Here is a 16,414-nt window from a genome sequence, read left to right on the forward strand (position 1 = left end):
AACACGCTCGGCAGAGGCCACAACCAGGATGGGTGCATCAATTTTCCAGGAGTTATTCAGAGAGAAAAGTGCTTTTCGTTGGAAGACACCTTCCAGTGTATGAAACATGCACACAATTGTCCACTAGTTCCATTAAGGGATGTTTTTGTACTGTTTTCTTTGTGAGTGAATATGGCTCTCAGCGTCCAGATCTACCTGCAAACACAGTATTGCAAAAGGCTTTTGGCAGTGCCTTGGTTTGGGTAACTCTCCCCCATTACTGCTGCAGTCATTCTGCAAGGGGCAGGGATGTCTCAAAAATGTACACCCACGCACTAAGGCCAAGCCAAAAATCTCTGTGGGTGCTATAAGTTTTTCAGCTCCAAGTATTGTGCATATACGTACCTTTGTCCTCCTGGCACATTGAGGCTGTTCAGTGGGTATTGGGCATCCAAGCCTCGTGTTTTTTGTGGCGATGGATCCATATGCTCCTAGGCATGGAAGCAGCATTGCGCTAAGACAGCTCTCTTCCCAGCCTCAATGGGCTTTGTGGTTGTAAACCATGCAGCAGAGATTGGGCTAGAAAGGCCCTTGCAACCCAGACAAAGCCAGGATCGGGTTTCGATAAAAGCACTTTTCAAGAGATTGATCTAGATGATCATGAATAAGTGATAGGACATATATAAAGAGACTTAGCTAATGGATACAAGATTGGTGGGGTGGGGGAGTCCCTGACATCCTAGACCCATAGGGGAAGGAATGCAACCTTGCTGTTTTTCTGATGTCAGGCTGGAATAAAGTCATACAGCCAGTCTCTGGGTTATATTTGATCAGCAAAACCTGGACCAGCTGCTGCAAGGGAGGAGGGAGCCCAGAAGGCCACAGGTAATGGAGAGACAACAGCTGAGCTGGCAGCAGCCAACATGGAGCAGCTGGGAAGAGGGACAATACCTGCAACAGCACTGGCAGGGATAACAGAAACAAAAGTCTACTTCTTGTAAGGCACAAGGATGACACACTGCAGGGCAGAAAGGGACTGGATTGCACCTGGGAAGGTCCCATGGTTCCCAACAGTAGCCCACTGAGCCTAGGCAGCCTCCGCAAGCCAGCACAGCTCACGGAGCTGAACACAAAGCTACAGTCGTGGGTCCTGCTGCTCCAGAGCTGCAGCCCAGGCTGAGCCCATGACTCAGACTAGTTCTGCCAATTAGCAGCCCCATTCCTTACTAATTAAGGAGCAGAACCCTCAGTCTGCCAGCAGCTCTGCAGAATAGCAATATCAGGAAAAGGTTTGTGCATTTTAAATCATCTAATCTAAGAGCAGTTTGTCACTTCTGGTCACTGGTGCACTGCTTCCCACCCCTCTTTCACCTCCCCCTCCCATCTGCTCTGTTCCTCTCTCCTCCCCCAGCTTGGCTGCTGTACAGCTTCTCTTCTCCCCACTCTCCTGCACATGTCCCACCTTCAGATATCCCCCAGGAAATGCCTGGTCCTTGAAGGTAATTCTTGCTTTTCTCAAAGGAGCAACTGCCCACTACAGCAACCACACCAGCTCTTCACCATGAGAGTGGAGGGAGTGAACCCCCAACTGTTTTCCCATGCCTCAAGGCTGCCCTTTGCCATAAGCACAAGGTGCACAGAGAGGAGGCGAGTGTGCGTCCTTCCAGACTTCACTGCAAGCTCTCTCTGGGCTCAGTTTAAGATGAGCTGCCCCCTGTGATTCCACCATGGGCAGTGGAGTCACTGCCCTCCCTCAGGTGAAGCAACAATCCTACAGAGTTTGCAACCACCTGGGAACTTCTCACCAGCCCCAAAAATGCATACTAAAGTTCAGTTCATAAAAGCCAGCACCGCTTCCATGCCTTCTCTATAAGCTCTTCCCCACCTAAAACTTGAATTAAAACGAATCATTCCCTAGAGCACATTACTCACATGGATATCTTCAGATCTATGTTCCCTGCCTCTTAACATTCCTGATATATCACAGCAACGCTGGCTTTCCCACATCTTCTCTGTAGCTGAAAGGAAGGAGGCAACATGGCCCGTGCAAAAACCCAGACTGGCCCTAGCAAAACTTTCACTGACAAGCTAGCAGCTCCAAACTGAGTAAGTGAAGAGCTATCCCTGCCCTGCCCTCAACTTGGTTATTGCTTTGGGTCTCCTCTCCCTCTTGCCACCAAATATACAGTGAGGCAGCTTCCTTGCAGCTCCTTCCCTCTCTCAAATTTGGCTGATGGCTTCAAGGCTGAAGCTGGGCTGATGGACAGCTGAGTGGCATTCAAGGTCCACAGAAGAGAGCTCAGGGCCTCAGGAAGCCACGAGGATACAGCAGTCTATCACACAGATGCCAGCTCCAGCATCCTGCCTCCAAGCAGACACAATGCCATGCATTTTGTAAAAATTTCAGATGAGAGCCCTGAAACAGTATTTCTTTTGCAGTGTTTATTATGCATAATTTGGGATTACGTCCAATACCTTTTTAGAATTATAGAATCATAGAATCATTTAGGTTGGAAAAGACCTTCAAGATCATCGAGTTCAACCATCAACCATGCCCCCTAAACCATGTTCTGAAGCACCCCGTCTACTCGCTTTTTGAATACCTCCAGGGATGGTGACTCAACCACTTCCCTGGGCAGCCTATTCCAATGTCTGACAACCCTCTCAGTAAAATAATTTTTCCTAATATCTAACCTAAATCTCCCTTGCCTCAACTTGAGGCCATTTCCTCTTGTCCTATCTCCAGCCACCTGACAGAAGAGACCAGCACCCACCTCACTACAACCCCCCTTCAGGTAGTTGTAGAGAGCGATAAGGTCTCCCCTCAGCCTCCTTTTCTCCAGACTAAACAGCCCCAGCTCCCTCAGCCGCTCCTCACAAGACTTGTGCTCCAGGCCCCTCACCAACTTGGTTGCCCTTCTCTGGACACGCTCCAGCAACTCAATGTCTTTCCTGTAGTGAGGGGCCCAAAACTGAACACAGCACTCGAGGTGCGGCCTCACCAGTGCCAAGTACAGGGGGGACAATCACTTCCCTGTTCCTGCTGGCCACACTATTTCTGATACAGGCCAGGATGCCGTTGGCCTTCTTGGCCACCTGGGCACACTGCTGGCTCATATTCAGCCGGCTGTCAACCAGCACCCCCAGGTCTTTCTCTGCCGGGCAGCTTTCCAGCCACTCTTCCCCAAGCCTGTAGCGCTGCATGGGGTTGCCGTGACTGAAGTGCAGGACCCGGCACTTGGCCTTGTTGAACCTCATACAATTGGCCTTGGCCCACTGGTCCAGCCTGTCCAGATCTCTTTGTAGAGCCTCCCTACCCTCAAGCAGACCGACCCTGCCTCCCAACTTGGTGTCGTCTGCAAACTTGCTGAGGGTGCACTCGATCCCCTCATCCAAATCATCAATAAAGATATTAAACAGAACAGGGCCCAACACCGAGCCCTGGGGAACACCACTTGTGACCCGCCGCCAACTGGATTTCACCCCATTCACCACTACCCTCTGGGCTCGGCCAGCCAGCCAGTTTTTCACCCAGTGAATAGTGCACTTATCCAGGCCACGAGACGCCAGTTTCTCCAGGAGTATGCCACAAGATACAGTGTCAAAGGCCTTGCTGAAATCAAGGAAGATAACATCCACAGCCTTTCCCTCATCCACTAGGCGGGTCACCTGGCCATAGAAGGAGATCAGGTTGGTCAAGCAGGACCAGCCTTTCGTAAACCCATGCTGACTGGGCCTGATCCCCTTCTTATCCTGGACTTGCCATCTTGCCACATCCTTGACTTCAATAATTCCCTGCCATGTGGAGTTCTACCATCTACTCACACGTTATATGGAAACGTACACTTTTTAATCAATCTGTCCCATGGCTGTGAAGCAGAAAATCCCTTTTTCTCACAGTCAGAGGCGGAGGAACAGCAGAATCCAATCCACCTTCTCTGTCTCATCCATTATTTTCTGCTCTTTTGCCATGTCTCCCCCTATTTGTCATTTCACTGATAAAGTATTCTCAGAGTTGTCATTTCACTAATAAAGTATTCTCAGGTTTTTAAACTCCTCACGTGAGACATTTCCCTGGTGTTTGATCATCCTCAGTGTCCTTCCCTCAAACACCACACAGAAAGCAAGTGGAGTGCCTCTGAGCTGGGATGCACTGTCAGCCAATCTGAAATAAGAGTGAAAGTGGAGAAAAGGGGGAAACAGCCCACGCAAGTAAGAAGTTGGGGAACGGTAAAGATGGTAGAGTCCATGTTTCACTGTGTTCTTTTCTAAAATCACTGGGGACAAAGACGTGCGCTAGTAGCAGCATCCAATTTCTAGATGGGGACAGCAGCATTGTGAATAACAACGGAGACATGCAGAAGTTTTTAATAAACATTCCTGGAAAGCACCCCTCTTGCATTACACTGAGATGCTGAAATGCTTTCCCCTATATTAGTAAATGGAAAAGACGTAAAACATTTTAAAAATCAACAGGTCCAAGAGTTCCCACCCAGAGATCTGTCCAATAAAGTTTCTCACCAGCTGATACTCATTTTTAATAAGCCTGGAAACATTGAGGAAATTCCAAAAGACTGGAAGGGTCAGAGCCTAAACGAGGGTGATAGCAGGATTATCCCAAGTAACCATAGGTTGCTTAGTCTGACAACCCCATGGAAAATACAGAGTTTTTGCCTTCAGCTTTTCAACTTAAAGATACTCTAGCTTTAATCATTGTCCCGTGCCAGTCAACATGTGGAAAGAAGTCTAGTCAAAAAGACTTCTTCATTCTTTGCATCCAGGCATAAGAGATAAATAGGACAGTAATAGATTCTCATGGCATTGATCATATAGAACACAGTATTCTGATAAAAGTCAGCCCTTGAGGAGCAAACAGCAGCAAAAGGATCTCAAAATAGTTGTTATGAATCGGGAAAATCATGACTAATTGAGGGAGTTTCTAACAAAACTCTGGAGAGACAGGGTGAGTACTATTTTGTATTCTCATCAAGGACCTAAAATCAAAAGTAGTGCTGACAGTACTAGCAGATGCCAACATCTGGTAGATCAGTATGTACCCACAAGGATGAGACCATCAGAGCAATGTGGATTCCACAGCCCACTTGTTTGAACAAAATGGGATTAAAATACAGCCAAACTGAAAGGTCAGCTTCAGGGGAGGAGGAATGCAAGGAGCACTTCAAACGGAAGAATGTCTTCTGGAAAGTCACAGACCTAAAGAGGATTGCAAACCGCTGAACAGGAACTCCCAGGACATTTGGTTGCAACAAAAGCTGATGCATGTCTGGGATGTATAAACAAGAGTAAGGAAGTTTACTGCCTACTTATGCTTTGAGGTGTGAGAAAGAAGCCTTTCAGAGAAAATTGAAAAAACTCAGTCATTTTTGCTATTCAGAAAGATCGCTTTTAATGCAAAAGTACTTGTGAAAGTGTTAATGTCATTATGTAGATTTGCCAGAGCTAGGGCTGCCCTATCTAGGCTAGACACTGATAGCAGGGGGATCACAGCAGCATGTGGCCCAGCATGGGCTGCAAACCTCGCCTTGGTCCCTGCATGCCCAACTAACTACACCCTGCTGTGAGGACGCCGCTGCCAGCAGTACCAAGACCACTGCTCTGCTACCTGCTGTGTCACCTTTGTCAGGAACCCAGAGGAAACCCAGTGCCAGAGAATAGTTTCTTGCAGACAGAGAAGTTATTTGGGATGAAACAAGTTTCATGAAGCAGAAGAAAAGTAGGACCCAAAGATGGATGGAGCTGCCAGACACTTGAGAAATGAAGCAGGATTTATTTTAAAGCAAGGTTGTGTAAGCACTTGAAGAAACTGCAAAAAGCGGGGGATCCTCCAGAAATAAGAAGCTTTTCCAGAAAGTGTGATTCAGCCAAATCTTAATCATTGGCTCAAGACGCAGGTAGCAGGAATAAACAGGACTAATACACAGCCCTGGTCCTAACCCGAATTTCTCCCTTCTCATCAAATACCCGGATCACTATCTATGAGAGGCCATGCCACTGGTTCACTTATTACAATAATTATTGTGTTTATAATGACCGGACCCAAAAGTCCCCCGGACGCTGTGCCAAGCGGTGCATGGCAGACAGGCCCTCCGTAGGTGTCTTTCCTGGGACTCGGCTCTACAGCACTGCTGAACCGTGTGTAAGCTCAGATGGAAACGCGGAGACAGAACCACAGAGCTTAGGGTAACTGGAGGATAACCAGGAAACCCAGACTCACAGAAGTTTCGGTCTTAATGATGACATTTAAATAGCTCGCACATTTTCCTTAAAGCAAAATGGGAAATAAGAAATTGCGAAACATTTGCGATTATTATGTTAAAAAAAGTGAGGCAAGAAGTGAAACCAGAGCAATACGAGGTGGTTTTGGAGGCAGCGATGGGGCAGCTGCAGGCTGGCCCAGGGAGACCCGGCTCCCCTTCACGTGGGGGCTCCCATCCAGCGCCTGCGCCAGCCCACCCTCGCTCCCCTGATAGGATCTGACAAGGTCGCAGCTCACACAGCCTGGCTCCAGATGAATGCCCTAAGGAGGGAGCTAACAGGACTCCCTCTCTTCCACCAGACACTTCTTCATGGCACCTTTGGCAGAAGAGCTTTCTTCCCTGCAATTGCTGCTCCAGACCAGGGCAGCCGAGCCCTTTTGCCCTACATCTGCCTCTCTATTGCTCTGAATGGCTTTGGGGAGATGCAGCTGGGATGGAGGATCCTGCACGTAGGAACATCCATGCTACTTCAGCCCCATGCATACATTCAAGGACAGTGGTACTTCTCTTTAGCTGAACTACACAGACTACTTAAACAGAGAGGGCTTGCTCTGGTTGGTATTGACTCAATGAGCATTATATACGCAGCATGGATGTAATAGTCAGCATTTCTCTTTCTCTTCCCAATATCTCCAGATCCTCTTTTCTAAGAGGTCACAATATTCTTGGTAAACTGAGAGGAGATCATCAGGGAAAGTCAGTGAAGCACATGGTCCTCAGGGGAGGTGAGAGGCCTGGTGCTTCATGGAGCAGCCCCACTGCTGAAGATGACGCTCTATCTACCGTTTCTTTCCAAGACGGCATTTTCCTAAGCCAAGGGTTGTTAACACACGGGCACTCAGCTCACTGTTATCTGAAAAGACAGCACATCACTCATGGTCAGCGTCATCCAAGTCAGCTGAACCATTTCCTTCATCTCAGACAGTAGTCTCTGGAAGGATTCTCCAGGACATCCAGCCACGCTCCTCTCTCACAGGAACTCCACCTTCTCTCCACTGCAGTGAGTGTGGGGAGGGCAAACCAAGCTGTTGAGAAATCCAATCCAGGATGCCATGTACGAGCCCTCCCCACCCAGCACAAGCTGGGCTCCCCGGGGACACTGATTTCGGAATGATGCAGCCAGGCAGTTTCAACCAAGAGCTCAAAGCTGGGGAGAATTGCATGTGCAACCAAAAGTCAGACCAGTTCTGTATCTGCTGCAGGAAGCAGGCTCCACACTGCAAAGACACATTCGCAAACAAGTCCCTTGAGCTCTTCTCCTCACCCATGGACTCTGCGAATGCTTACACACATAAGTTTACACCAGGACTAAGGAGCCACACTGGAGGACAGCATGTACAGCTAAGTATCACGTGGCCGGCAAAGGGCCACAATCTGCAAACTAGCTGATGGCTTTGTGGAGTAGTCAGACACTTCCCAGTTGCACCAAGCAGTCAGCACACGCGCGCAGCAGCCAGGACAAAGCTGCCAGAGCAGAAGAGACCTGGCAGAGCTGCTTGCTCCCCACCTCAGTTCGGGACCAAGCAAGCAGCTCGGATGCATGTATGGTGGCAACTCGGGTAGCCCTTGTACTCCTCCATGGACTTGACCCTGAGACTCCCTGCTGGTCTGCACGTGTCCATGGGGGAAGTGGCTCCTCTCCCCACCTCCATGGCAGATGTCCCAGGCCACAAAGAAGAGATGGGCTGTAGCCAGGGGAGGATGGGGGACAGTAAGTGAAGACCAGGCCGAGCTGTCAGGACGACAGCTCAGACCACCACAGCCATGCAGGACATGAGCACAGGACCCCCCCGCCCTTCTCTTCCTATGTCAGAAAGCTTAAGGACTTTGGGGGATTTATTTTACCACACAGATTAAAAGCATCACGTTTCACCAAAAGAGCAATGAGAAAAACTGTTTAACACTTAAAATGCCAGCATTTCTAGGCCAGTGGCACACGAGCAGAAGGAGAACAGCATCTGTGACTCCACTGGATGCTGCTGCTCAGTGCAGGCTGACCGTGGGGCCATGCCGGCTGGTCACTCCAACTGCAGAACAGAGAGGGACGGGATGGGAGAAGTGTCTCCTTTAACCCTGGCCATGACATTCCTGCTCCTCGGGGGGAATTGGGAGAGCGAGTCACATCCTCTGTGTCACCCCACATCCTGCCCACACTCCAGACACGAAGGGAAACTATCATCCGTCACGGCACCACAGCCCTGGCCTCCAGGGCCCCTCCTCCCTGTCTGGGCACAGGACTCGCTGCAGCAGCCAAGAAAGGAGACAGCGGAGCACACACACCATCTCAGCTCCTCTGCTCATACCCGGCTGGAGCAAAGGCGTCATCCGTCACATCCCTGAGCCATGCTGCACACCAGACCTCAGATGGCAGAGGCACACATCTTCGTGCTGTACCACTTGCGGAGGATGAAGGCTTTCTAATCTGGCCTGCTTGGGATGCTGCAGGGGAAGAGCAGTGGCAGCACGCAACCCGCCAGCTCACCGTCCCCAGGGTCAGCAGTCAGAGGAGGGCATGGCATATGGGAAGCCCTTCAGCAGCATCAAGCGGACACAACTGGCCAAAACTGTTCCCCCTTGGCAGAGCCAGGGCGATAAGTAGGTTGAACCCATCACTAAGCCACTTATCATAGATGAACTTCAAAGAATAGGAATTCCTTTGGTCTCCAGCATGCAGAGGGAGGCACCAGGGAAGCTGAGAAGACCCACGGCATCCCCACCTAACCCCAGACACTGACCACATCGCTGAGTGTAGCATCTGAATTCTGCAAGCGCAGCATTGGAGTCAGCTAAGGCAAGACCAACAACACGCTGGGGTTTAAGCTATTCATTGTAAGGGATGACATGCATCCCCTGGGACGAGCTTGGCTTCTGCTGCAGCAGCAAGAGGTGGAGCAACTCCCTTCTGCTCAGGCATTGCCTTCCCACCAAGAACCCCCCATGGAGAAGGAGGAAGAGTGGCCAGGGTGCAGCAAATGCCAAACATTCCTGCTCCAGGGAAGTCCCCTGTTCCCACCCCCACTGCCTTTCCTGCAAAGCAAAGCTTGATGCTTTTCCATGTGTGCTCGTCCCAGCTCTCCAGCCTTGGCCACCTTGCTTCACCAGGGTTTAAGCCTGTGATTTACAAGAGATGTAAGACTCCTACAGAGCCCCTGGCTTCAGGGCTGCCCCTCAGCCCTTCCCTGGAAATCTTTGTTTCCCCATATGACAGCAGAATCACGCCTGGACAAGCGGAGCTGGACAAAGCAGGCAGTTCTCTGTTGGGCGCTACTTGCCGAGACATGCACCTCTGGGCATCCCCTCTCCAGCCTCCCATTCCCATCAGGCGCTTCAAGCTCCTTGGTGGCTACTCCTGTTGCAAGAGGCCAGGAGGTGCCTCGTGACAGAGGCGTGGGCATAAAGGCTTCTGGTGAAATGGCCCTTTGGGAAACCCTGCCCTCTATCTGATTAGATACAGGCGGCCCAGGCTTCCAGGAGCAGCAGGTTAATCAGTTAATGGTTGAAGGGATCCTGGGCGATGTGCTGCGCATGCCGCGGGGCAGCCCGAGCCGCACAGCCCCGGGGACAGCCACTCCTTCCTCGCCAGGGCCGGATCTGGGAAAACATCTGTTCTGATAAAGAAAGTGCTTCACCAGGGAGGGGGCAGGCCCGAGCCCACCAGCTGCTCCAGCGCACAGAAAATGGGCTGCTCCGGGGGGGGTGCCGGTTCCCCCGCCGCACCCAGGACACAGCAAGGGCCAGACACTGGGTTTAATGGCCTGGAAACCAACAGGGGGTCGGAGGGGGGCGGATTTCTGATGCCCCTGGCCCTGAACAGGAGGCCTTCAGAGCTCAGCGGCAGACCTCAGGATGGCCCCGTCACCCCACAGCACCTGCCATGCCCACTGCCAGTGCCACGGGCACCCACTGTCGCCCATGGGGCCAGCAAGGGCTGCCCCGGCCTTGCGCCCACCTGCCCCTCACGACCAAAGGCAGCATCAGGCCGGGCTGGAAACCTGCGAGGCAGAGAGAATTTGGGGGGGTCTGGCGTGTGCACGGCACCGGGCCACGCGCGTTAAGGCTGCGCATCACTTTCCCCGCCCCGGGCAGCGCAATGCCCCACACGGCTGTTGTAAACCCACGTCTAACAGGTACGAGCCTGGCTCTGGAGGAGCCCGTTCTGCCCGCCAGCGTGAAGGTGACTGGGCAGGGCACCGAGGAGGCAGAGGGCCGAGGCGGACGCTCTCTCCGGTTGCACGCCTCCCGGCTCCTCACCGGCTCGGCTCTGGCCCGGTGCCACGTGCGGCGAGCCGAGCCGTGACATGCACACACAGGCAGGAGCAGGCTCCGGACCCTTAAGTCGCTCCAGGGGATTAAAGCAGCATGCGAGCCGTCTCTGGGCAGCCATGACTATCATGCGACAAATCCTCTCCTCCCGCAAGCAGCCCTCAACCTGCACTGCTGGAACCGCACATCGCTCCGGCTCTGGCTCCCGTAACCCGTTCCGCTCCTCGCGAGGAATGCCCGGCGCCGCATCTCAGCGCTCGACAAAAAGTGCAGCCGGCACTGCCCAGGCGAGAGGGCAGCGGGGGCCGCGGGGCCGCGGCGAGCCCCGCGCGGAGCGCAGCGCCCCGCCGCTCCCGGGGCAGCGCCCGGAGGCCCCGAGCCTGGACACGGCATCCCGATGCTCGTCCCACCCCGGGACCTGACCCTGCCGCCCGCCCTCCGCCCGGCTCCCCCCCCGGGCCGGGAAGGGACGAGCGGGCGGGCAGGCAGCGCGCGCGCGCGCGCGCCGCCGCCGCCGCCGCCGCCGCCGCCGCCCGTCCCCGCCGCTGCCCACCTGGCGAAGAGAGGCGTCCATCGGCGGTCTCGCCCCGCACGGAGCGCTGCCGGCCGGCTCTCAGCGCCGCATCGCCGCGGCCGGGCAGGCGCAACTCGCCGGCCCCGCGCCGCGCTGGCTCCGCCTCGCCGGCGGCGGGGAGCGCCCGCCCCGCCCCGCCCCGCCCGGCTCCGCCCCGCCCCCGGGGCGCGGGGAGCGCGGCCGCTGCGGCGGCGGCGGCGGGGCTGGCTGGCTCGGCGTGTGCTTGAGCGTTGAGGAGCGGGGGAGCCGGGCACGCTGGGTGGGGAGCAGGCAGCGTCTCGGAGCGGGGAGGGGGGGGGCTGGAAAGGGTTTGGGGTGCGGGAGGCGCCGGCTGAGCCCGAGCCGCCGGTGCCACCCACAGACAGGCGGCGGGGACCGCCTCTATACACCCATAGCAGCCAAGTGCTGGCTTTGGAAGGACAACTGGTGTCATCTGGAATAGCAAACATTTCGGGTTTGGGGTCCCTTCAGCAGGTCGTCATAGCATGATACAGTGAGAGAGACCGTTAACAGGAATCCTGATAGAGCTTCAAAGTTACGTCTCTCAGATCTGGAACAGCTGGCGCGGAGCAAGAGGCTGGGTGAAGTTTGTCAAAAATTGTGTGGCCAGGTCATAGTCCACGAGTGCCCACACTGTGTGTTTCTTGCAGTAAGAAATCATTTCGTTACTCTGAAACATATGAGATCTAACCGGGGTGGGACGATAACCACACAGGTTTTGGGGTTTTGTTATTTTTGTCAGTAATGTGCTTTTTTAACTACTTAAAACAGAGAAGGTTCTGAGGGAGATGGCAGTATCTTGTCCAACCTCTGCCACAAGACAGAGTCACACCTAGGCCACTGTCTGACGTGCAATGACCACCCCCACCAGCCCCTGCCGCCTTCACTATCTGGGCCTTTTGGTAAGGTTTGCCAATATATGAGTCGCTGTCAGTGTGTCCTTCCATTTTGATAGCGAGTCACTGAGAGCTACCCTGGGCATCACTATCCAGCCTCTTTTGTACTTGTGCTGGATTACCTTAATCTACACCACTTTCCCTGTCTTATGAAAACATCGTGCGAGACAGCGCCAGAAGCCTAACTACACTCCTTATCTCACATCTAATACTTCTATCCGCAAGGCCAATTACCTTGTTAGTGAAGGGGATTAGATCAACTCAACAGCGATGTGTCCTTGACAGTCCTCCCTGCAGCCACACATTTGTCATCAGGCTGTTTCTGCCACAGCCAGCCTTCTCCCTGAGGGAGGACAGTTCCTCCTCCGCTATTGCTGCTTCTGCAGACCATTTTGGCTGTTCAGCTTCTCCCTTCTGGGTGGTCACCAGGGGGCCAGGGAGCTCCTCACGGCCATGGGAAAGTTGAGGAGCACACCTCTCCTTTACCTCTTCTGCCTGCCTGCCAGCGGTCTCCACCAGCAGGCATCTCCAGCACCAGATGTCCCCTCCCAGACTTCTCCAGTGGAGAAACTTTGGCCATGGTTCCTGTCATCCAGGGTTGGGTGGCTTGTCAAGGCATGACCCTCACAGCTGTATGTCAAGGCAGATCTGACAATTAAGTGGTAAACCAGCAGCAAACCTATTACCAGCAAACACACCAAGTGATCCAAATGTACTTATCATAAATTTGGGGCCCTACCCTTGTTTCCCAGGCCAGGGTCCTTGTGAGCTCCCTTTCCCTTTCCCATTCATCAGCTCCCAGACACACACCGTGGAAAAAATTTCCAAGCCCATAACTGCTGCAGTTTTCAGCATGGTGACAGTGGTGCAGCACATGTATTGCTGGGCTGTAAGTGAGCAGTCGCTGCTCCAGCCTGACAGACCTCCCCGCAGCTCTGAGCCAGGGGGCTAACAGGGCTTGGAAAGCCCAGGGCGAGGTAAGGAACCAACCTTTCAAAAGACAAGGGTTTTAGTATTAAACTACTGTTGAGTGACACCTTCTAAAAGGGAAGAAGAAGGTGGCTTGACCCCATCCTTAGAACAAAGTAGCTTTCCAAACTATCCAGGCAGTAAACGTTGGATTACCCAAATGCAGCAGCAGTGACGGATGCTGTAAGCCCTGTGCCCCATCAGCCTGGTAGGAAAGGTGGCAAGAATCTTGATAAGAAACTCATGCCTGGTATTTGTTCCTTTCTGTTACAGGATTAAATCACTAGTCCCACATTCATACAGCCCAGCTGGAAACAGGGATGTCTGAACTGTCACCTAAATCTATTTAGGTGCTGCTCAACAGGAAGGAGTGGCTACCACCATCTGCTTCTTCACAGAGCTTTGGTAAGCAGGCGAGTGCTGACTTGCCATCGCTGGCTGCCTGGATACTGCCACCACCACGTGTCTGGCTCCTCACCTCTGCACCCCACCAGCTCCGGGGCTGGCTGCCACATCAGCAATGCGATGAACACAAAGCAGGCAACCGGGGCTGGCATGGACCCCACTGCCCAGGACAAGCCTGGGACCCCTCTCTAGCCCATCACCTCCCCTCCCCTCCTCAAGGCTGCCTCCTGCCCTGAGCCTGGTGCAGCAGCGCTGCCCACATGTTCAGCAGCGCTGCCGGCAATCCGGCAAGCTCCCAGCCCTCCCGCCAGCCCAGCTGCAGATGGCACAGAAACCAGGGTGCCACGGCGGTCTGGGCGATGAGCTATTCCTTCATCCATGAAAGGAGCAGCCCTCCGGTGCTGCAGGCAGCAGGGCCCCGCACCCAGCCGTGGCGGCAGCAGACAGTGAGTCAGCTTCCTGCTGGGCTTTCCACACCGAGAGAAGGTCTGCGAAAGACTGGCAGGAACAAGCCGAGGCAGGAATTCCTCCTGGACAGCAGGCAATATCCTAATTTCCTCCTCTGCCACGGGTCTGGCACACGGCTGGGAGGCGGGCAGGCCAGCATGCCCCCGCCGCGGGCAGCGAGCATCTGCCAGGCTTGCTCTCCCATCGCCTGCGAGGGAACGAGCTGTGACACCTCGGCCACGGTGCCACCTCCCCAATGGCTCATCGGAGCCATGCTCGTAGGGTGAGGAACTGGACTCCTCCGCTGTCGTCACTGGGATGATCTCACTCAGGAAAGCCAGCGGCTGAGGCAGGATACCTTGGACCCAGCCAGTGGCACAGGGAGGCACAGATGCAGGAGGAGGGCACCCGTGCTCTGCTGTGCATTGCCACCATCGCAGCCCCCGCCACCAGGCCCTGCTGCTTTGCCAGGGCCACCAAATCCCCCCTTGCCCAAAGCACAGGGCAGCCAGGAGACAGTTCTCCAAAAGGAGAGAACTACAGAGAAGCAGCGGCCAAAAATGAAGTGTGTCCCCTTGCAGGAGTGGCCTGACCCTGGCAGAGCACCAGACACTGAGATGCTCTCCCGACGCAGGCTGCACGCATGCAAGGGAAAGGGGACACATAGCAGGGCACGCGCTGACCCCACAGCTCTGGCCCCCGCCCTGCTCCAGTTTCACAATTGCTTGAAATCAACTTAAAAATCCACTCTTGAAAAGGGCAGTTCCTCCCTTCTCCCATTCCCAGCCTGTGGGGAGCTCAGCCACGGCTCAGACCCAGGCAGGGTCCACCCAGGCCAGCTCAGGCTCGGACTGCCAGTACTCAGCACGAAGCTGTGGACCTCTCCTCCTGCTCCGCTGCTCGCAAGCCAGCTCTGTCCCCTGCAAGTTGAGGATGGTGGCAATCAAAGCCACGCCAAAGCTCTCCCTGCCTGGGGCTGCTTTGGGGCTCTGCGGCAGGAATTAGCCCAGGCTCCTTGGGGACAGGATCATGTTTGTACCAGATGTGTCCCTGCTCCAGAGGAATGTGATTAAGGCCGCCTGGAGAGGCTTTCACAGGGTCACACCAAGCACTGCGGCACCTGCTCCTCCGGACAGCGGGAGCGTGAGGCGGAGCCCTCCTTGCAAGGGGGGACTACGCAGGGTGGGGGGTGTTTATCTGTCCTGGGCACCCCACTGGCTCCCATCTCACTTCAGCCACCACCAGCAGCGAGCCCATCTCACTGCAACACAGAGCGCTGCCTTTGCACACTACAGAGCCCAGGCCAAGGGTGGCTGCACCCCTGCTTGGTCTGACCGCAGCGGGAAAAGCTTTTTATCCCATCCAGGTGCAGGAACACCCCCCAGGGCTGCCCTTTCTCTGTAGGTCAGGAAAACAGGATGTCTTCTTCATTTTCAGCCTGAGCACAAGAGCAGAGAGCTGGACCAGATGGGCCCAGAGGGTGGATGCTGGGAACATCCACCCCACTGTCACTGTGTGCCACCCCTTGGCCTTTGAAGCATCCTCTGGAGCTGGGTCACTGGGGCCAGTGCTAGCTGTGACTTTCTACCAGCCCCATCTGCACTTGGCCATGCTGGATGGACCGAACTCATAAGCAGGTATCTCCAGCTTTCTCTGCAGAGAGGGGTCCTGGTCTTGTTCCCCCAGCCCAACCCTTCCCTCCCTTCCCTTGCCACATCCCTGGCCACAAGTCCAGTTCCTGGCAGTGACAAGCGGAGCTTCTCTGCCACTGGTCCCTTTGTGCTGCTGCAGGTTTGCTGGGGGCCAAAACATATCCGTGTGCGGCTTTTACACCTCGGTCATGAGAAATGCAGTCCCGGCGGCGAGATCGCTGAGTAAGAGAGCTGAGCTGCACAAGGCTATAATTACAGTAGGAACATGTGGGGATGAGGCCAGCCAAGCGCATCCACCTAATTTCCTCTCCTATTAAGCCTGCCCTGCTTTTGTTTGACCCAGACCAAGCCTTGCTATTAATGGCGTGATGCTGTGGAGGTCAGGGATGGCTCTGTTACAAACAGCCTTGTGGATTCTGCTCAACTGAGTGTATAAGCAGGGCTTTGCTCACAGATACCATTACTGCAGGATTCATGCTGTAGAAAGTGTGTCAGCCAGCTGTGGTGCAGCCATTTCCCAGACTGGGCTGTTTTACCAGGCATGAGTAGCTCTCCGTCTTTGTCTCCGGCTGCACAATAAACCCAGGCAAGCAAGCGGGGAGGTTAAATGGTGTCATATCATTACCCCTGGCCGTGGCCAAGGTCTGCTGACGGGTGCTGGTAGCCGGAGCCCAGGACGTTTCCTCTTCCTGATCTCGCCTGTGCAGCTTCAGCCTGCAAAATCATTTCTGTGCTAAAGGGAGAGCTCTTCTCCTCGCTGTGCACCTGCAGCCAAACCAATGCCAATCCCTACCCTGTTTTGGTGCACGTGTCCCTTATAAGTCCCCAGGAGGCAACCTGCAGTGCTGGGCTACTGGGTTAGCAAACCCAAGGAGCAGGCGAGGCTGTGCTAACACCTCCTGTCTGCCAGAGCGCCCGGTTTCGAGGTCTGTTTCAGGGCTGAAAAGTGAG

At 54.3% G+C, this 16,414-nt stretch overlaps 1 protein-coding gene across 2 annotated transcripts in view; it reads right to left on the bottom strand.

The window, feature by feature from the left end:
• The window catches only part of LOC128143906 (unconventional myosin-X-like), a 98,064-nt gene extending 86,860 nt beyond the window's left edge, over window positions 1-11,204 (bottom strand). Inside the window, exon 1 of one of the 2 annotated variants that reach the window (XM_052791862.1) lies at window positions 11,074-11,204. In XM_052791862.1, the coding sequence (XP_052647822.1) occupies window positions 11,074-11,094 (21 nt within the window). In that variant the 5' untranslated portion in view covers window positions 11,095-11,204. The remainder of the gene's footprint in view (window positions 1-11,073) is intronic. The other variant, XM_052791864.1, reaches the window with a different exon arrangement.
• Window positions 11,205-16,414: the final 5,210 nt, after the last annotated feature.

This window comes from Harpia harpyja, chromosome 7 (assembly GCF_026419915.1).
Source record: "Harpia harpyja isolate bHarHar1 chromosome 7, bHarHar1 primary haplotype, whole genome shotgun sequence".
In the NCBI taxonomy this organism is placed as follows: Eukaryota; Metazoa; Chordata; class Aves; order Accipitriformes; family Accipitridae; genus Harpia; species Harpia harpyja.